Raw genomic sequence first — 22,693 nt, 5'->3', positions numbered from 1 at the left:
TCCCTACACAACTCCCTATACGTCACTCCATTCCACTTTACTCCACTCTATGCCACTCCACACCACTCTATACCACTTCAATCTACGATACTCTACTCAACACCACTGCACAACCCTCTATGCCACTCCACTATATAACAATGTACTATGCTCAACAACACTCTACCCAACTTTCTGTATGCTAGTTCACGTTACTTTACTTCACTCTACTCCAGTTCACTCTTATTTCTGTCTTTGCACTCTACAACACTCTGCCACTCCACTCTCTGACACTCTATTACTCTGTGACACTACTGCACTCTACTACTACTTTATGGCATTGGCGCTTGATTAGAGATTCAGATCTCCATTGATTGCCTTCTCACTCATATGAGACGTGATTCAGATTTATCTTCGCCGTTTTGGTTACAAGCACTCTGTAACCCTTTTAACTCAAGCTCAACGAAGGCTTAGGATGATCCTGATATTTGTCTAGGGGATCGAAATATCGTCGGCCAAAGTACCTTGACTTGAATTTGTGATATTGTACATAAGTTGGCATAAGCATAGGTACTATGAGCTAATGACTTCTTGATTCACTATTTGAGTCATTCATGTAAAAGTGGGTGTATAAAAGCTTGTAAATCATTATTGTGGATGCTAACCTTGTAGGAAAGTAGCCTCTTTCTAGCTTGGTTACCCCCACATTTGGCCTGTTTGCCAGTGTGTTTGAGTGTGTCTACTGGGATCCTGCTAATCAAGACCCCCAGTGGTTATGCTCTCTCCCTTAAATTATAACCCAGTATTTCATCCAAGATTGGCATACTGGCGCCTCCTTATAAGTCCCTATTATATGGTACTTGGGTACCCAGAGCATTGGGGTTCCAGGAGATCCCTATGGGCTGCAGCATTTCTTTTGCCACCCATAGGGAGCCCATGCAAAGGCTTCTGCAGGACTGCCATTGCAGCCTGCGTGAAAAGGGGCATGCACCCTTTCACTGCCAGTTACACTGCACCAGGTCACTTATAAGTCACCCCTATAGCTGGCCCTCCAGCCCAGAGGGCAGGGTGCAGAGTACCTGTGTGTGAGGGCACCCCTGCACTAGCAGAGGTGCCCCCACGACCTCCAGGACCATTTTCCCAGACTTCAGGAGTGCTGGGATGCCATTTTACACGTGTACTGGAAATAGGTCACTCCCTATTTCCAGCCACATAATGGTAACTCCGAACATAGGTATGTTTGGTATCAAACATGTTGGAATCATACCCCAAGGCTTTTGCAAGCATTGGTTGTATGATTTCATGCACTCTTGGGGCTCCTTAGAGGACCCACAGTATTGCCATTCCAGCCTTCTGAGGTTTTCCAGGCAGCCCCAGCTGCTGCCACCTCTCAGACAGGTTTCTGCCCTCCTGTTGCTTGAGAAGCTCAAGCCCAGGAAGGCAGAACAAAGGATTTCCTTTGTGGGAGGGGTGTTACACTCTCTCTCTTTGGAAATAGGTTTGGAAGGGGTAGCTTCCTTCCCCAGGCCTTTGGAAATGCTTTGAAGGGCACATTTGGTGCCCTCTTTACATAATCCAGTCTACACCGGTTCAGGTACTCCCAGTCCCTGCTCTGGCACGAAACTGGACAAAGGAAAGGGGAGTGACCACTCCCCTGTTCATCACCACCCCAGGTGTTGTTCTCAGAGCTCCTCCAAAGGGTCCCTGGTTTTTGCCATCTTGGATTCCAAGTTGGCAGCGAACTCTGGGAGCATCTGAGTGGCCAGTGCCAGCAGGTGGTGTCAGAGCCGTCCCCTGATAGGTGCTTACCTGTTTAGCTGACCAATCCCCCTTTCAGGGCTATTTAGGGTCTCTCCTTTGGGAGGTTCTTCAGATTCAGATTGCAAGACTCCAGCAGGAATCCTCTGCATCCTTTACTTCACCTTCTCACCGAGGAAACTGCATCTGGGCCCTCCAGGAACTCCACAAACTGCAACAACGAAGCAAAGACGACTTCAGCAACATTGTAACTTCAGCTCCCGCCAGCAACTGCAGCTGTTTCCCGATCGTGCATCCTCAGAGGACAGCCTGTTTCAGTCTGCACCAGAAGAATGAACGAATCTCCCTTGGAGTGAAGGAGTCACTCCCTTGCTTCAGCAGGAACCTCTCTTCAACGATGACCATCTGCATGGGTCCCCTCTCCTGACTAGTTGCATGGATCCTGCATCACGGCTGGTAGACTGAAGTGGTCCCGATGGTCCTGATGTCCTACTGTCCAACTTTGGTGGAGGTAAGAGCTTGCCTTCTCACGCAAGACAGTACCCCGTGCCCCACATGTTTTTCAGTTGCCAAGGCGTGTGGCATCCTTCTATGAAATTCTTTGTGCACAATGTAGCTCCGGCCCCCAGCACTCCTTCCTGAGATGCACAGCTTCCTGAGTGGTTCTCTGGCGGCGTGGGATCCTTTTTGTTTTTGTGCTGCGTGGGACTCCTTTTGCAACTCCTTTGTCCTTGTGCTGGGGACTCCTGTGTGCGCTGGCTGGAATTCTGTGGGCTCTCTGAGTTGCTGAGAGCCCCCTCTGACTCCTCCTCCTGGGTAGAGTCCACCAGGTCCCTCCTGGTCCCGGGCAGTGCCATTTTCCGCTAACCATGAGCTTTGCCTGTGCCAAGGCTTGTTGGTGGAATCCAGCGATGCAAACCAGACTGCAGTCATCCATCCGGTGTGGGATATCATCTGCGACAACCACGAACCCGCATCCATCTTCTTGGGTGCAGTACTGACTGTTGTTCTTCACCAGTGGTTCTTCTTTTGCACCTTGATTCGGGTTAGCAGGGGCTCCTGTCCTCCCTGGACTCTTCTGTGCTTTTTGGACTTAGTCCCATTCTTCCACAGGTCTTTAGGTCCAGGAATCCACCCTTTGTGTCTTGAAGTATCTTCTGGTTCTTGCATTATCTTCTTTCTCGTGTTCTTGAGTGTTCAAGGAAAATTACTGTGATTTACTCCTGCTTTCCTGTGCGCTGAGGTGGGTTCTATTACTTACCTTTGGTGTTTTCTAATACTTCCAGCGCCCCTCTACACACCACACTTGCCTAGGTGGGAAACCGACATTCGCATTCCACTTTCTTAGTACATAGTTTGTGTTTCCCCTAGGCCCATTTCTAACCATTGTGATTTTCAATAATTGCACTGTTTTCTCAATGTTTTTATTGCTATTGCTGCATACTAGTGTATATAATTGGTGTATTACTTACCTCCTAAGGGAGTATAGTCTGTATGGTATTTTTGGCATTTGTGTCACTAAAATAAAGCACCTTTATTTTGTAACACTGAGTATTTTCTTTCATGTGTATGAGTACTGTGTGACTACAGTGGTATTGCATGAGCTTTGCATGTCTCCTAGATAAGCCTTGGCTACAGCCACCCCTAGAGAGCCTGGCGTCTAGACACTGCCTACATTTCACTAATAAGGGATACCTGGACGTGGTATAAGGTGTAAGTACCATAGGTACCCACTACAAACCAGGCCAGCCTTATCCAAACCACTGTACTATATAGGTTACTTTTTACATTTTTCTTGTAATTGGCGACATTGGGTCATCCAGATAACTTGTGTAATGCTCGAATACCAGTCTTTCTTGATTTCCCCTGTTGATGTTTTCCCACTACATTTGATCTTTTATACTTTGATTGAATAAATGCATAAAACACTCCATTTGCATACTACTTTAATATAATTGTTTATGGGAGTGGTGTTGCATTTTTTTCAAGGGACCCCTGTTCCTTTAAAGTTGAGTTTACTGCTCCATTCTAGAACACTCTACTTACTCCATGATACAACGCCACACCAGTCGATGACACATCATTCTCCTTTATGCCATTAACTTTGAGCCATGCTGAATAGTAGTCTCACTAGTGTAAAGCATGGCTAAAACACATTGACAAAGGCAATAGAACGTGCATAGACAAGACCTATTGGTTTTGCCAATGCTTGTTTATAAGGTATGAACTTTAAGGTGACTTGCAATATCCTTATGTACACAGTGGGTATTTTACCCCATATAATACATGGTCACACCACCAACTTTCCCACAAACCACTTAAAACCTTAGTGCATAGCTTCTGTCATTCCAAGCTTTTACAATAGAGCAGAAGAAAGAAAAGCAACATTCAATTTGTTGCTTTAAACAGCTTTATTAATTATGCTATGTGACCTGATCTGCCTTTTACCTTGGCTGCTTGCTCTGGCAGAAGGCATTGTAATGTCAGAACTCGACTGTAATAACCCTATCATAGTCATTTTCTGATGTCTTTTCTTTACAATCAGTGAATGTCTTTTCTTTATACGCAGTGACTTGGTGCATCACAAACAGCCGTTTCTAAAGAAATTAGTGACTGCAGTTTATACAGAGATTAGAGAATCCATATTTATATAGCCTATAGCTCCAAGAGCTTCTTCAGTTGAAATGCTCCTAGTTATGACTGATGTTGAGCTGAGCTTCCCAAGATCACACACAGGGGTAGAAGTGTTATTAGAACTATGGTTTCCGAGCACAGTTTAAAACTATTGTACCTAATCGCTTTTGATCTCTCTAGTGCGGTTCAAATTGGCATGAGGCGAAGGGCATGATGGGAGTGGGGTTCAAAGGGTATGCTCTTCCTTTTTACCCTCCTACCTTGATTTGCTTGGTGCATGAAGATGCAAGGTTAATCAACATGTTGTTTTCACATTTGAGCTAATTACTTTGTGAATGTAAATAACAATAAAAGATACTTTCAGACTGTGAAAATATGCCTTCCTTTCTCCCTATTTCACTTCCAATATATATGATTGTGTATATTTATCGGAGCCTGCAGTTCGTTAACAACGAGCGATTTCTATAAGGTTGATTGAAAGTCCCCAAGGCTGTCCCTGTCCCCCCCAGAAATGTCTTGTCTCCTACGCCCCTGTCGGCGCCCCTAGCGCTGCTGCGGATTACAAGCATGCATTTGCAATGAAAGAGCAGAAGCCGGTGCAAGAGTTAATGCCCGCGTGGCTCAGTCATGCTACTAATAACAAACTCCCACGGTGTCCGTTATCACACGCGCTGTTTGCTCTGACCGGAAGCAGACTTTGATTAGCCGAATCAAGCTCATTGTTCCTGGCTGTTAAAGGAGATGTCTCTGGGAAATTTATAGTGCGACGTATCACGCGCGCGCTACAGGTGACCGGGATCAGGGTGCTACATTGCTGCTAAACTGGAGGCTACGAAACTTAAAAACGGATAGTTATTTAAAAATACGTCAATATTGGGAAGGGTTGTTTTCAGGAGCAGAAGATTGTGCTTGTCGGCTGACGTTTTGTAACACTCGTATTACTTACTCTCTGCAGTGGTATTACAGCTACCCCAGTGACCTGTAAATGCAATCTTGGAGAATTTGCGAATTACTGAAAATCCAACGGAAAAAGCTGGCTCTTATTCTTCCAAAAATCTTAATGGACACATAGACAAAGCATTTGTAGTTAATGGGTAGACTTGTGCCCCCTAGCCCCCACGGAATATTCCACAAACGAAGTTAAGCAACAGTTAAGCTCACATCGATGGAAAGCGGCTATAACAACATAGACTGCGCCGGTTCTCGAACTGCTTAAGAAACACAAGCGCCCCGGGAAGGCCAGCTGCCTCAAAATCCTGGTCAGGAGTTTATTCTGTAGCAGAAAGCGAACATTTCTGTGAGATTAAAAATGGAGATTGGTTCTTTTAGGCCAGTGAGATAACTTTACCTCATTGCGATCAATTTGCACAACATTGCAGACAAAAATGTTGCATCAAACTTGTGCAAAGGTACAAAAAAAAAAACGTTCTATGCAAGTTTCCCATCAACTATAACTAAAACTGTTGTTCAGACTCTACGTGTGTGAATGTATATATATATATATATATATATATATATGTATGTATATATATATATATATATACATACACACACACACTTCTATAGTTTAGTACACGACTATTTACAGTAACTGGGGGTGAGAACTCAATAATTAGAGCTGTGTCGACAACTGAGTTTCAACAATTGACTAGTACAACTAGAAGGTGACATGGGGGTGCATGCGTCTGCTTCAATCTGGGGGTTTGGGGGTGCGATTTTGTATGCGTGTTCGATCAGTTGCTAGATCTTGTTTTTGCATTAGTCCAGTGCTCCAGATTCACTCTGGATCGAATTTCAGTTAATGAAGGAGATCAACAGTGTATCTATATTCCTCCACTGCTTGATATCCAAGCCTTTTTCGGGTCCAAGTTACCAGGTTTGAAAATAGTTTTATAATAGTGTTGAGATTAAAGCACGTGGTTACTGCTTTTTTTGCAGCATAACCATGTGTGTTAAAAGAGAAGCAATACTTCCTTTGATGATGTTCTTTATGTAGTGATTTAAACTTTATGTATTACCATCTGTAGCACAGCATGATGTGGATCCCACATAACCTAGCCATAAGTAACTCTGGCTGATTCTGTAGCACCAGAACTACACCCGGTGACTTTTTTTGATGGTAAATGTGCACTCTGTCAAATGCTCAGTTCTCACTCTCGTTTAGACTATGAAGGGGAGGAAGAAAGTGAAAGGCAGTGGAATGCAAGGGACTCTATGTGGAGAGTAATCTTTCAAAACGTGAAACCGTCCACACATCCCCACCAAACACCAAGCGATAATGGGCTATGAAAACATTCAGGCAGCTTCCTTAATCATTGCACCTCCCCCTTTCAGCATTGTTCAGTACTCCATTTGCCTCTGAATTGGAATGGCGCTTTCTTAATGTCCTCCAAAATTGCCTGCATTCTTTGTTTGGACGAAAATGTAGGACTGGCCTTCCATGACACCTGCAGCCAGGTAGAATACCACACAAACTGAGGAACCCCTAATCTCAACAGTTCTTGTCACGTTACCTGGAGATTAGGTGCTGAGCATAACATTTGGAAGAGGAGGATCTGCTTACCTTCGACTTGTAATTCCTGCTTTAGAGTCATTGTCTTATTCAGAATCAAGCCTCCAATATCATGGTTACTGAGAGCTACTTTAATGGCTCTACTTCTGTTTTTTTATCCTGTGAATTGGCGTTTCTGGAGGGGAGAGCTTGTATGCCTTTTTTTTTTTTTTTTTCAGTTTGCCATGGGGGCTCTGAAAGGTCTGAAATACAATGAAGAAAGACTCCAATACGTTTCCTTAATCGTCATCTTCGAAGACAATGCATGGTACACCAAAACCCTTATGTGAGCATACTGCCTTATGCTTTCTAGACTCTATACTCCTAGTATTGCCAACATGCCTCTAGTTTCTACCACTGAGTCTGGCCCTAGCATGCCTCTCATTCACACAATTCCAACCGTTCTTCAACCTGCTCAGGTTTTTTTTTTTTTTTTTTTTTTTACCTACCCCCTCCATACGAGACTTCAGCCCAGGCAGTTTATTTTGTGGTCTTTCAAGCCTTGAGACACCTGCCAATGAAGCTTTCTCAACTTTAAATTTCTGTCCCTTTGCCTCTATAATGTCTCTTTCTGCTATTTCACTCTTGCCCCCCTCTTCAGCTGCTCCTTTATTTTTACATTCATGTGGCTGAAAATATCCTTCTTGCTGCTTCTTTTGTCCTTATCTGACTGGGTGTGGCCCCCTCAAAGTTAGAGGCCAGACTCATTCCAGGTCAGTTGTTAGCAGCTCTGGGAGGGCCTCCCAACCCATCGTTGTTTATTGGGAAGTGTTCTACAATACTTTTGCAGCAGCACAATCCTGTCAGAGTGAACTACAATAGTCACTAAATAAAACTAAGCTTAACCCTTGGTAGCTTGGTACACAAGGCAGTAAGGCTTAACTTATAGGCAGTGTGTTAAGTATTTATGCAGCACACAAACCGTAATAAAGTGAAAACACAACACAAGAAAAATCCCAGACCAATTAATGAAAATTCAAGTTAATTTAAATAAATTACTTGATAGCAAAAGGACAACAATCAAATCGGCAGAACCAGAAATTTTCTTTTTTAATTTAGGGTAAAAACTAGCTCCTAAAAGATTAAAGCGCCGACCGCAGACACCTGGTCGCGCAAGCCCGGGTCAAAGTAAATAAAGAAAATATGTCCGAATGTGATGGAGGGTGGGTCGGATACCAGAAGTGGATTCGGTCCGGTCGGTTGTTACCTTAAGACTTAAAAGAAATTTTGAAGAAAGAGGATGTAAAGTTCAGCAGGGCTTGGTTGCCGGTGGTGTCCGACGTGGAAGCGTCGTTGAGGAACCTCTGTATGAAGGTGTGGTGAAGATTTCTGTGTTCGGACTGAGTCTCCTTTTTTTTTTTAGAAGTCTAAAATCTCCAGTGGTCACAAGGCAGGAGGCTGTAGCAGATGGGAGGGATAGATGGGCAGGTTGGTCCCGATCTTCCCTTTGGCTCTCGGAGTAGTTTTTAGCCAAAACATTTCTATGTTCAAAGTTTTGGATTTTGCCTATCTGAGCATTTTTAACATCACAACCAAGAGTCCGAGTCCATGACTGGAGGGGTACCGCTTGGGGGTTTGGAACTAACTGAGAGCAGGGTCAGGTTCAAGAAGGTGGGAGCTTTTTATCTCCCCAAAGCTCTGATCAGGAGGCACACAAACTAGCCCTTAAAGTCAATCTGGGAGTCCTGGGTTCAAGTGATGAAGAAGGGCTCAAGCAGCAAGAAATGCCTCTTAGAGTTTAAAACAGGCTCCAACAGCCAAACAGCCCTTCCAGGTACATCAAAGAAGTCTTGTGGAGTACACAGCAGAAGGCAGTCCTCTGACAGTTCTTCCACAGGTCCAGAAATGAACTGAAAAGTGAGTCTTCGGGTTCCCTTTTTATTCATGGTGCCTCCTTTGAAGTAGGAGACGTTTCTAGATGGTCCCCTTTGAAGTTTCCTGACTCCCCTAATCCTGGCTCCAAGATGCCTGCAGGGAAAGTGCAGTGGTGACAAGTCCTTTGTGTGAAGGCAGAGCACAGCCTATTCAGTTGCAGTGGGGCCGTGCCCAGCTCCGCTCCCATCTTGCCAGCAGATGGCCCATTCAGGTACACCTAATCCGTCTATAATGTGACTGGGAGGAATTCACAAAGTCCAACTGCCAACTGCACCCAGTCATGTGATCTAGAACAGACTGCAGACGTCAAACAGCAAAGACGGAAAAATGTCAACTTTCTACAAGTGTCATTTTCAAAATTGTAATTTTAAAATCCGATGTTAACATTAAAGATTATTTTAATTACAATTTACAAAATGATTGCCTGTTCCCAGTCAAACGTTGGTACTTATTAAATGTATTAATGTAATCCAATGTTATCTTAAGGGACCGGTAGGCCTTACTTTAGTGAAAAACAAATTTAGGAGTTTTTCACTAACAGGACATGTAAAACTTAAACCTACATGCCCAGCCTTTTAATTACAAGGCACCCTTCCCTATGTGGCTACCCAGGGCCTACTTTAGGGGTGACTTATATGCAATAGTCCTTGCAAAGGCATAATCATATTAATAGACCTGCAGGTCAAGTAACTTAAATAATCTACTTGCCCTAACTACTTGACCCACAAATGGTGTCATATTGGGTGGTCCTAGGCAGATATTGTATTTTAGAATCACCTTTTTTCTTCATTCTTATATATGAGTGCACCTTCAGATAAGTGAGTTCAGCATTTCTGCTTTACAGACAGTAATTTTCCAAGAAATATTTAAAATCCTTCCCACTAAATTGCAGCTTTACTGATAAAACTATGTAGTGTATTAACAGTAATCAGTGAAAACTGGGCTTCAGAAAACCTATGTATTATTAGCACATCACCAAGTGAAGTGCTCTGATTTGTTTTCATCCTATTAAAATATTTTTTCATCACACAGGTACATTAAATGGGCTTTCCTAACTACTGAAATTATATTTTGAAATGTTTGTACAGTTGACCTTGTTGTTTAAATATTGTGTGTTAGGAAAAACCTGACACCCTACGGCCTTTCATTTCACACTCTTCGTACAGCAGGTAAGACAGTTCACCTTACCAAATCCTAGAATTCTGCAGTCAGAAGGAAGAGTAATTGCAAGAAGGCAATCTGACTTTTGACCTCTGTCTGGGAACTGTGAGCAAATGTGTCAAAATAATAACAAGATTTAAAGGCCTCTTAATTGCTCCTTCACTTTCTGACTCAACAGAACACCTGTTCTTTGTAAACTTACCAGAAGGGGCAAGTAAGTCCTAAAAATAGGTCGATCTGATAAAATACATCTAGCCATAGCAAGTGAGTCAGAATTTTTGAGACCTGTGCGATACAAGGGGAGTTTAAGGCTTGGTAAGGGGGTTATATTGCCAACTTGAATTGACAGTTTTAACACTGCATCCAGCCTGCAATAGCAGGCCTGTGACATGTTTTAAGGGGTTACTTAAGTGAGTTGGACAATAAGTACTGCAGGCCCATTAGTAGCATTTAATTTACAGGCCATGAGTTTATGGTTTACCACTCTACAAAGGATCTATAAACAAATTAAATATACCAATCATGTGTAAGCCAATTCTACCATGATTAGAGTAGTGAACAAAAATACATTATGACTGATTAGCAGTGGTAAAGTGCACAGTCCTAAGGTCAACAAAACGGAATTCAGCAAAAATAGGGGGGTTGAAGGGAAAAGGTTTGGGGGTGACCCTGCAGGGAGGGCCAGGGTCAGCGATCTCCACATCAGCAAAAGAGTTTATGGCCACTTGAAATGCACTTGCATTGTCAAGTGACACGTTCAAAGGTGAGACAGCTTGTTCAGCTGTTGCTTAGTTTTGTTCTATGAGTGCAGCACATACATGGGCGGCATGCTGTGTCAGGGTTTCTTTCACACTTGGAGCACACAGATCATGTTGGATTTACAGATATGACTGAAATGGGAGGACATTGTGTTCATTTTCTGTGTCATTTGCATTTAATGCTTTGCAAGCTATTGTTTTAAAAGGAAAATGTGTGTGCATAGGACCTAGGGAGTTGCTAATTTTTCTATATCTGATGTGCAGTGTCCTGTGGGGTCCAGTTTAATGAGGTGTGGGGCTGAGTTTGTCTTATAATTATTGGGTTAGCCAGTGGAACAATGGATGCAGTAGTCCAGGCCGTTATGTGCTTTGCTGCGCTAACCTGTGTGTAGCTAAGGGTGGTCTGTACCCATTGTAACATGCATCAGTATGCCATGCATCATGTTTTGTTGTTATTGTTTTTGCTATGCTTACTCATTGACTGCAGTTAGTCCATTGTATGCCAAGTGCCACGTTAGGTGGTCAGTCTGCTTGTTCTGCTAAGTTGTCCACAACCATGTTGGTTGGTATTCCACACAACGCTTAGGGTGTCCTTTTGGTTTGTGTTTATTTTTACCCTGCTTATATGGCAGTGGCTCACATGTGCTGGATGATAGTACAGTATTAAGTGGACATATTTTCCTGTACAGTTTTGTGACTCTTTTCAGACGGAAAGTTGTTTCTTTTCAATTGTGTTGTCCCTTTATGTGCTAAGTAGTGGGTTGGGTATGTAAACCATTTCCCTTGGAATTTTGGTTGTTGTTTTATGTATGAGTTTGAACTGGTTATGGTCTTTTTTTGTTATTCCATAAAAGGGGAGTATTTTTCTGTGCTGAGTGTTATCTCACATCATGTTCTTTTTCAGAGGTGCTCCTACCAAGTCTTTTGAGATATGTTATGCTGTTTGCGTTCTGTGTGTGTCCTGTTTTTGTCTGTTGGATGTGTTAGTGTTGATCCTAGGGCTTGGCAGAACTATCTGTAGGGTATCACCTGTGTGACAGCCTGAAGAAAAGCCTTCACTCAATATATTCTCCTCCACTTCCACATACAAAGGCCTATTGCTGAGTGATGTAAAGCCCCACACTGTTTTTGCCAGCCCAAGTGTGTGCTGTAATGGCAGTCTCTATGGCGAATGGGAAATTCATGGGATTAGTCACTCTTTGCCTTGAAAGGCATCTCTCCTATGTTTCTGGCCCTCTGCAACTCACCTAAGCAATTGTAAAAAAGGAAATAAGAACTGGAGTAAGTACTTTTCGCAAACACTTGTTGAGGAGCACATTGCCTTTCATTTGCATCTGCTTCAATTGAACTCTCTTACCATAGGGTTCTGGAATTGATTACTGTAGAATGACTTCCTCCATGGGTGAAATGGCTCTATGAACTTGATTTTCTGTTGAGCTTGTATTGTTTTTGTCTCTGTTTTTGTGGTGCCACACATCTGAATTACTGGATGTAAAGCTGATAAATCAATTCTAGAGACTTCTAGAGAAGTATTTACCTGTCACATGGTGGCAGCATCCAGCGATCACTTAGATGAATCAAGTCATTGATCCACAGTCAGCATTGATGGACTCCAGCCTCAACAGTCTGCCATTCATAAACATTTGCTTCTATTGGCCATGTGTTTTAAAATTGTACAGGAAAAGGGCAATTAATGAATCGAAAGTTCGGAGCTACTGTACAAGGATTTCTTATTTAAAAAAATATCTCAACAGGTTCATCTTTAAAAATGTAAACCCTTCAGCACAGTGTTCTATTGAAACTTTACTATTTGATAGTGTGATACGAAGGCACAAAGATCTTGCAGTCCTGAATAAAATGATGCATGGCTGTCCAAAGCATTGTTCTCAATGCTGTAATTTGAAATTTTGTTTTGCTTTTCTTTGTTTATTGTATTATTAGCTGTGATCTGAATGAATTAAGTATAAAGGCGGTGAGACTGACAGTTGCAGAATTTTAAGTCCCATATACTTCTGCAGGGTGCAGAACAGGGAGTGTAATCTTTCCCAAGCAGCACTGTATTCCGCCTCCTTGATGTTACTTGCCCATTCAACACTTGTTGTTCAGTTCAACATTTTATACAATGTTTAGCTCAGAATACAGCTTTTATCATAAAAAGTGTAGAAATAGGGCTGCATATTTTGTCTTAAAAATCACAAGAAGTAGTTGTGAAAATGTTTGCTTTGTTAACTAAAACGTTTAAAAGACATCAAAGTACAATTTAAAATAAATGAAAAGATTTAAGTGCAATACCTTCAAAACGTGTAGACAGTACAAGTTCTAAAACGTTTGTTTTTTTCTAAAGGTAGAAATAATTATTTTCTAATTGAGAATTTGTAAAATGGTGGAATTTCCTTAAGTTGCTTAATATATTTAACGTTTTTTGTTTGGATCCTTAAACGTTAGTTACAAACATTGCATAAGATTATTGCATATTTAAAATTGAGTATTAAAACATGTAGTAGTTAATTTTCAGTCACAGTTAATCTTTACTAGTTTTAAAGATATAAACCATAAAAGAAATATAAGCTTTCTATATGAAAAACTAATATAAATAGGAAATAACAATTACAATATACATTAAACTTTACACATCTATCCTCTCATGGGTCTTGTGGCACCAGACAAAAAATGGCTAACAGCAAAACATGTGGCGTACTAAGGAACAGCAAAAAAGAGAAAAGCTGGTCTGCTACTAACAAAATTAGCATGTTTAAAGATAGATCTAAGAAATGTCTGACAGGGTTTTGAAAATTTACAAAAACACATAGCATGGAAAGTGCTTTGCAAAGAAACATCACCACACGGTTAAAACATGATGCCATACTGTGACTTCCAACTCTTTGGAAATGATAACAAATGTAGAATGAGCCCAATCCTCAAATGAATTAACTGATAACAATCCTAATTCTTATGCACAGTGTGTAGGTAGGGTTCCAGTGAAGAAGTCGTTCAAGTATAACAAAAGATTTAACAAAGTAGTTTATCAAAGTTCCAAATGTTGGAAATGTGTGTCTTAATAACCAGAAAATCAAACAAGTTGGGAATACATAAAACCACTGCTCAATTGTTTAAAAACAGAACTTACATTTTAAAATATTTGTTAACCCATTCGTCGCCAAGGACGTAATGGTTACATCCATGGCTGCGCCCGTGTGGCGCCATGGATGTAACCATTTACGTCCTGGGACCGTCCCTCGGGGGAAGCATTAGCGCTCCCCCGAGGGCCGCCCCCCCCCCCCCCAAAACCCCCGTAAGCCAGGGCTGAAAAGGGAATCCCTTCCCCTTCCACCCCCGACCCCACCCCCGTGACATCAGCGCGCGCTGTTTGTCACAGGGCCTCCTCCCATCGCGCTGGAAGCTCAGCTTCCAGTGCGATCGGAACAGGAATGCTTTGCATTTCTCTTACGATCACGTGGGGGAGGCCGAGAGAGGCTTCAAAGGGAAGGAAATGTATTTCCTTCCCTTTGAAGTCTCTCTCTGCGTTTTGGCAGCCGGATTGAAAGCAATCCGGCTGTCAAAACGCCCACTAGACACCAGGGATTTTATTTCAAAAATGAAATTGACATAAGGGAGCGACCCCTTGGGCAAGGGTCGCTCCCAGGGGGGGGCATTTTTTTTTTTAAGGCCTTTTCTGCCCCCGGGGGGGGGGGGCAGAAACCTCTAGGCACCAGGGATATTTTTTTTTTGTTTTGTTTGTTTTGTTTTTGTTTAGTTTTCTGTTTTAGAGGTGGGGAGCGACTCCTTAGGCAAGGGTCGCTCCCATAGGGGGCAAATTATATTTAGGCCATTTCTGCCCCCCTTGGGGGCAGATTGGCCTATTTTTATGAGGCCAATCTGCCCCCAAGGGGCACAGAAACCACTAGACACCAGGGAGTTTTTTTTTTTTTTTTGTTCGTGAATTTCACATAAGGGGAGCGACCCCTTAGGCAAGGGTCGTTCCCCTGGGGGGCAAATTTATTTTAGGCCCTTCTGCCCCCAAAGGGGGCAGAAACCACTAGGCACCGGGGATTTTGTTGTTGTTGTTTTACAGATGGGGAGCGTTCCCTTAGGCAAGGGTCGCTCCCCTGGAGGGGCAAATTGTATTTAGGCCATTTCTGCCCGCTTTGGGGGCAGATCGGCCAATTTTAGGTTAATCTGCCCCCAAGGGGGGCAGAAACCACTAGGCACCAGGGATCTTTTATTTTGCGCCGTCACGCAAGGGGAGCGACCCCGTAGGCAAGGGTCGCTCCCCGGGGGGAGTGTGGGGTGCACACTTATTTTAGGGCATTTCTGCTGCCCCGGGGGCAGATCGGCCTATTGTTATTAGGCCGATCTGCCCCCGGGGGGGGAAGAAACCTCTAGACGCCAGGGCGAATTTATTTTTGTTGTTTTTATTTGTTTTTTTTAGAGATGGGGAGCGCCCCTTAGGCAAGGGTCGCTCCCCTGGAGGGGCAAATTGTATTTAGGCCTTTTCTGCCCCCACTTGGGCCGGCTGAGCTAGAGGCCAAAATCCACAGGTAGGCACTTTGCAAAAAACACCTCTGTTTTCTGTGAAAAAATGTGATGTGTCCACGTTGTGTTTTGGGGCATCTCCTATCACGGGCACTAGGCCCACCCACACAAGTGAGGTACCATTTTTATCGGGAGACTTGGGGGAACACTGGGTGGAAGGACATTTGTGGCTCCTCTCAGATTCCAGAACTTTCTGTCACCGAAATGAGAGGAAAAAGTGTTTTTTTTGGCCAAATTTTGAGGTTTGCAAAGGATTCTGGGTAACAGAACCTGGTCAGAGCCCCACAAGTCACCCCATCTTGGATTCCCCTAGGTGTCTAGTTTTCAGAAATGTGCTGGTTTGCTAGGTTTCCCCAGGTGCCGGCTGAGCTAGAGGCCAAAATCCACAGGTAGGCACGGTTTTCTTGTAAAAAAAAAAAAAAAAAAAATGGGATGTGTCCACGTTGTGTTTTGGACCATTTCCTTTTGTGGGCGCTAGGCCTACCCACACAAGTGAGGTACAGTTTTTATCGGGAGACTTGCGGGAACGCTGGGTGGAAGGAAATTTGTGGCTCCTCTCAGATTCCAGAACTTTCTGTCACCGAAATGTGAGGAAAATGTTTTTTTTTTTTTTTTTTTAAGCCAAATTTTGAGGTTTGCAAAGGATTCTGGGTAACAGAGCCTGGTCAGAGCCCCACAAGTCACCCCATCTTGGATTCCCCTACGTCTCTAGTTTTAAAAAATGCACAGGTTTGGTAGGTTTCCCTAGGTGCCGGCGGAGCTAGAGGACAAAATCTACAGGTAGGCACTTTGCAAAAAACACCTTTGTTTTTTGCCAAAAAATGGGATGTGTCCACGTTGGGTTTTGGGGCATTTCCTGTCGCGGGCGCTAGGCCTACCCACACAAGTGAAGTATCATTTTTATCGGGAGACTTGGGGGAACATAGAATAGCAAAACAAGTGTTATTGCCCCTTGTCTTTCTCTACATTTTTTCCTTCCAAATATAAGAGAGTGTGTAAAAAAGACGTCTATTTGAGAAATGCCCTGTAATTCACATGCTAGTATGGGCACCCTGGAATTCAGAGATGTGCAAATAACCACTGCTCCTCAACACCTTATCTTGTGCCCATTTTGGAAATACAAAGGTTTTCTTGATAGCTATTTTTTACTCTTTATATTTCAGTAAATGAATTGCTGTATACCCGGTATAGAATGAAAACCCACTGCAGGGTGCAGGTCATTTATTGGCTCTGGGTACCTAGAGTTCTTGATGAACCTACAAGCCCTATATATCCCCGCAACCAGAAGAGTCCAGCAGACGTAACGGTATATTGCTATAAAAAATCTGACATTGCAGGAAAAAGTTAGAGTAAAACGTAGAGAAAAATTGCAGATTTTTTCACCTCAATTTCAATATTTGTTTTTTCAGTTGTTATGTTCTGTAGGAAACCCTTGTAGGATCTACACAAATTACCCCTTGCTGAATTCAGAATTTTGTCTACTTTTCAGAAACGTTTCGGTTTCTGGGATCCAGCATTGGTTTCACGCCCATTTCTGTCACTGACTGGAAGGAGGCTGATAGCACATAAAATCGTAAAAATGGGGTATGTCCCAGTAAAATGCCAAAATTGTCAAGTCTGCCTGTTCCTGAAAGCTGGGAAGCTGGTGAGTTTAGCATCGCAAACCCTTTGTTGATGCCATTTTCAGGGAAAAAACCACAAGCCTTCTTCTGCAGCCCCTTTTTCCCATTTTAAAAAAAAAAACGAAATTTTCACTGTATTTTGGCTAATTACTTGGCCTCCTTCTGGGGAACCCACAAAGTCTGGGTACCTCTAGAATCCTTAGGATGGTGGAAAAAAAAGGACGCAAATTTGGCGTGGGTAGCTTATGTGGACAAAAAGCTATGAGGGCCTAAGCGCAAACTGCCCCAAATAGCCAAAAAAAGGCTTGGCACCTGAAGGGGAAAAGGCCTGGCAGCGAAGGGGTTAATAATCTCAGTCTTTAGAAGAATATTTTTAGACCTACCATCAATTCTTGAATAAAACAAAATGCAACATATAAAAGGGTTAGTTAAAATAGGACATTCGTCTAGGAAGGTAATTAAACAGGTCTGCCCTTTAGCTCTTCTCATGAAAGTAATGGTGATGGAACCAGTGCTGGGCATTATAAGAGCAAGTGACGACTTAATGATAATGGAAATATTTTAAGAAGAACATAAACTTATCCTTTTCTGACAACATCCTCCGTTTTGGGCCCCTGAGGGTATCTTTGACACACCTGGTCACAAAATGGAATGCTTTTCTAAAGTTTCTAGGTTCAAGATCGACTCTCTAAAGTCTAGACTTGACTACATCCAGAGCAGAAGGGGTTTGCAATTGCTATTGTGTGCCTGCAGGCACTGAGCTATTTTGGAATAATGATGACATAGGTGGAAACATTGTTCATAGTCACTTACACTAAGTTGTTCAAGGAAATTGCAACTCAGCTGAGTAGATGAAAAGGCAAATTCATTTCGCCTCTTGGTATGATAACAGTAATGAAGATGGTTGTTTTGTCCAAGTTGTTGCACCTGTTTCAGTCTCTACCATTAAAAGTGCCACAAAAGGATGTTCGGAGATGACAATGTCAGATTCTTAATTTCATGTGGGGGGGGGGGGGGAGAATAAGAAAACCTGATGGTTCCTAAGGTGGGAAGCAGGTTGGTATAACCGTAAGTGAGTGACCAATGACTGGGTCTCCCTTTCAGTGGAGAAACATTGGGCATTTATAGAGCGGACACTAATGAGCCATCCCTTATACAGTTAGAAGGGGTCCTACAGATGACTAAAAACAAAGGCCTAGACTGCTACGTTTAAACCTTCTGTAAAATTTCCTGAAATTGTGGGACAGAAAAGCAGTTAACATTAGTGAAATCCCACCCTATTTATTGCAGATCCACATGATTTCCAACTACTCATAGGAATTAATTTGGTTAACATTCAGGAAGGGGAAGAAGGCAGAGTTCAGACGTTTACAGAATGGATCAGGTCAAAACATTTTTGCATGACTTTGAAGTAGCAGAAAGGGAAAGCCTACATTACTTCTGCATCAGACATTGAATTATGGCTCCAGAAATGAAAGCTGGTGCATTAGGTACCCCCCTTCCTTAGAGAAACACTTTTTTGTTTCACAGATACAAGGAATCTTATTGATATCCTCGCAACCCTTCTTGGCATATGGCACTAATGCACACACATACCATTAAGTGTGAGTAGTGGATCTGTGCCAGGAAAGGGAAAACCTGCTTAGCAGAATCTTTCTTTGTAATGTGTGTGCATATAGATGTCAACGTAAAACTCCTCTAAAATGGTATTACAGCTTGTTTAGAATCAAGAGTATAACCCCAGCGTTGTCTCTCAGATGCTGGAGAGAAATTGGTGAGAAGTGACTGGCTGCATACACGGTTGGGACAATGTAGACTGCTCTAACTTGGGAAGGTGGGTGCCATCTCTCTGTGGTCCTGGTTTTAAGGCCACAAGAGAGCTCTTTGTCCGATCTTACCAGGACTGCCAAAAAATGGGTTTCTGGTTGACTGGGGTGTGAGCCCTGGTCAAACAGCAGCCACAATCCTAGTCTGGGTAAGGCACAACCCCCAGGCTCAACCCCCTGGTAGCTTTGTACATAGCAGTCAGGTTCATCTTAGAGTCATTGTGTACAGTATCTACAACATTTTAAACAGCAAAACAGTGAAAACAGCAAAACAGTGAAAACGCCACACAAAAAGATCTCCCACCATGTTAGAAAAATGGAGATTAATTTAATAAATAAAATAAGACCAAAGGGACAGAAATCCAATCACAAGAACCAGAGTTATGAATTTTTAAACAATGATTCACTATATATCGCCTAAAAGCATAAATCGCCAACCACAGCTATTTGGTCGCACTGGACTGGATCAAACTCAAAAGTTCAGGCTGACCATGATGGAGCACTGGTCGGATACAGTCACAGATTAGTCCTGCTAATGTTTTACCTTCTCAGGTTTTGTGCCAGGAGTTCTGTTTGTATTGGAGAGAGTGGTGAGGGGCAAGGAGAGTTGGGGGCAGTGGTCAGCGTGATACAAAGAGTAGGCCAGGCGTCTCAGATGGGTAGGCTAGCGCTTTACAGTGGTGGTCCTCCACGGGTGATCTATTCTTGCTGTGTGAAGAGATGGGCTGGTTGTAACTCGAAGTGATTTTTGGAGTGAGCTGAGTTGTTACGGTGCGAACAGGCAAGTTGTGAAGAGCCCAAAAGCTTGATTTCAAGAGCCTGTGACCCACACCAAGAGTCTAGGACCTGAGAGGCACCACTTGGGGGTCATGAACTCCCTGAAGATTGGTCCAGGAGTTGTTTGGGCCTTTAAAGACCCTGAGGCTCAGATCAAGAGGCCAGCAGACTAGCCATTTGAGTCACTCTGAGGTCCTAGGTTCAAGATCAAGTTGCAAGTCCAGTTTCCCCCCTCCCTCCCCCCACCACCACCAGGCAAGAGGGAAGCAGGTGCAGTTCCTTTGAGCAGGGGCCTAGCAGAGTGGCAGTCCTTCTTCATGGCAGAAAATCCACAGGTCCAGAAGTGTACTGGAGGGTTTGTGTCTGAGGTCATTCTTTTATATCCAGTGGAGCATTTGAAATGGGGAAACGCTTCCAGAGCATGTCTTGAAGTTCATAGAGGCCCTGCCTTCCCTGCCCTAGCTCCAGACTAACTCAGCGCAGGATTGCAGCCCCTTGTGTGCAGACAGGACACAGCCTATAAAGGTGTAAGTGGGTCTGGGCCCAGCTTCCCCTTCCTATTCTACCAGTGATGGCCCATCCAGTCACACCTAAGATCTCATTGTGTGTGCCTGTCTAGGAGAAATACACAAAGCCCAACTGACAGCTATACCCAGTCATGTGACCAGAGAAAGGCAGCAGGCACCAAATGGCAAAGAGTGCATAAGTTAGGATTTAAATTAGAATTCCAGGGACACCAAACATGAACCCAGTTATCTCTTCCCATTTGGTAGTTATACTTCTAAAATGCAATATGGCAACTCCAATTTTATCCACTGAAGAAATAGGCCTTGCAGTAGTGAAAAACACATTTAAGAGTTTTTAACTAGTAGGAAATGTCAAACTTAAAAGTACATTTCCTCCTTTTTAAATACATTGCACTCTACCCTCTGGGCCATCCAGGGCTTACCCTAGGAGTGATTTATATGTATTAAAATGGAAGGTTTGGGGCTGGCAAAAGGATCATTTTGCCAGGGCGAAATGACAGTTTAAAACCGCGCACACAGGCTCTGCAATGGCAGGACTGAGACATGTTTTAAAGGGCTTCTTAATTAGGTGGAACAGCCAGTGGTTTTAGTTGTAAAGCCAACAAAAACAAATTCAGCAAAAAGTAGGAGGCAGGAGGCAAAACGTTTGGGGGTGAGCCTGCAGCCGGGTCCAACAAGGACAAGACAGTATGCAGGGCATTTTATCACTGATCCGTCACAGAACTCTACATCCAGTTGGTAGTGTAGAGAAAATCTGAGTTTGTTCTTGTAATACATAACTGAAGATGTTCTAAGTGATTGTGTGGCTAGATGACATCCAGGATGATTCCGATTGAGATTATAAGATTGACTGCATGTAGGTAGTGTTTGTGAGAATTCTGCATTTTTCCAACAAACAACAAGTCAGAGTAACTGTGGTTTTACTAATTGCAAATTCTTAGCAAGTTCAAGTGTTCGGCACATTTAACATGAAATGGTGGTAATTAAGCCTATTCAAATACATTCCTTATGCTTCAACATTTCAATTTGAGCATACAGTTACTAGGTGTTTCTGTTGCTTAGAGTCACAAGAACATTAGTGACTGGAAGAACTTCTTGCAACCTCATTTTTATTATTTACTCTAACAAGTGTTCAGCGATCTGTTGGGCTCGGGCTTGTTTAATTTTTATCCTAGCACTGTTCAGCAAGTTCCCTCACTAAAGTCTGTTTAGTGTATAAATTAACAGTTTGCAACAATTCTTTTGACCAAATCATATAAAACATCCTGTTTGAGGCCATAGGTTACAAATGAGGTTCACACCAGGCGTACCGGGCAAGAAGGGCATGATTTCTGCACCTGTTCCAATCAAAGGTTGCTGTGTATCAGATGGCCTTCATAGGCAACTCAGTGGCTGTGTACTTATCCATAGCTTGTGATCAAGATAACAGGCTTGCTATCCAGACAGAACAGTAAGAACTATAGTTCTGAAAACAGGTATGCAAAGGTGACCCACCTTTAAAACTCAGAACTAGCATACCACAAAGCGGGTGTTAAACTATAAAATGCAATAACTATGTTAGACTTTTTTTTTTCTTCTTATAATTAGCTTCTCTACATTACTGTTTTTCTTTGTGGTTACAGTTCATAATATATGCAGTAGATTAGGACTTAAAATAAACATTTCAAATTAATATTGTGTTTCCTAGTCCTTTGTGAGTGTTTTATTCCTTTACAAATGAGGGTTTGAGTGCCCACTAATTGTCCGTAACCCATCTTATGGGACTGATTGTTCCCAGAAACACCTTTTATGCAAACTTTACTCAGTGTGTTGTGTATTGGTTGCAGTCTAACTGGTTTTCTGGTTCTGTTGACATGTTGATGGAGTCCTTAGTGCCAGGTGGTCACAAATCCGAAATCTGCTACACTAGCAGGGACTTGGAGAACGTTTCACTCCTAATGCCACTATACCCACTAGGCATTGACTCTAGGAGTACAATAGATGGTGGTGAGGGAGATGGAGGTGTGATTGATTAAAAGAATTAAAAGAAGGATCTAGGGCATGGGTACTCGCAAACATTTCCCTGGGGGCCACAGAACACTGTATGTGGCATGCCCGAGGGCCGCACTGGTGCCAGTAGGCCGAGAGTAGGAGGGTGATGGAAGGTGGGCACAAGGGGAGAGGGCGCAAAGTAAGGTAAAACGCTCATGCATTTAAACACTCTTTTGAAGTTTGCTAACAGTTTGTCATGTTCTTACATGTCTAGTGAAAGATATCTTTAAAACTAAATTTGTTCCTAAAGATAAGTTGTCTAGGCCTCTTAGATAAAGTATAAATAAAGTATGCCCATTTCACAGCTTTCTGATTTTTTTCTGCATTGTCAATTGAACAGCAGCCCAGTGCTGTTGTTCACTAGGGGGCCGCAATTAAAGGTCAGGAGGGCCGCATGCGGCCCCCGGGCCGTACTTTGAGTATCCCTGATCTAGGGTGTATGAAACCATTGTATATCATGGTGAGGTATCTGAAAAGCCTTCACATAAAGTCCCATACTCGCCCAACGAAGTAGTTTAATTTCCATGCAGTGATAACTATGTGCCTTTTTGTGTTTTCATTTCAGGACCATTGATGCCAGAGATCACCATAACATACATTGCAGTTTCAGCTATATTCTTTAACAGTGGACTGTCCTTAAAAACAGAGGTAAGGTATTTGA

The 22,693-nt window shown here is 42.9% G+C and overlaps 1 protein-coding gene across 4 annotated transcripts in view; it reads left to right on the top strand.

Annotated features, from left to right (window-relative positions):
* The window catches only part of SLC10A7 (solute carrier family 10 member 7), a 661,109-nt gene that overhangs the window by 33,706 nt on the left and 604,710 nt on the right, over positions 1–22,693 (top strand). For 3 of the 4 annotated variants that reach the window (XM_069242617.1, XM_069242618.1, XM_069242619.1), the window contains exon 2: positions 22,598–22,680. In XM_069242617.1, the coding sequence (XP_069098718.1) occupies positions 22,598–22,680 (83 nt within the window). Of the gene's footprint in view, positions 1–22,597; positions 22,686–22,693 lie in introns of all 4 variants that reach the window. The other variant, XM_069242620.1, reaches the window with a different exon arrangement.

This window comes from Pleurodeles waltl, chromosome 1_2, assembly GCF_031143425.1.
Source record: "Pleurodeles waltl isolate 20211129_DDA chromosome 1_2, aPleWal1.hap1.20221129, whole genome shotgun sequence".
Classification (NCBI taxonomy): Eukaryota; Metazoa; Chordata; class Amphibia; order Caudata; family Salamandridae; genus Pleurodeles; species Pleurodeles waltl.
This window is presented reverse-complemented; position numbering and strand designations above follow the sequence as displayed.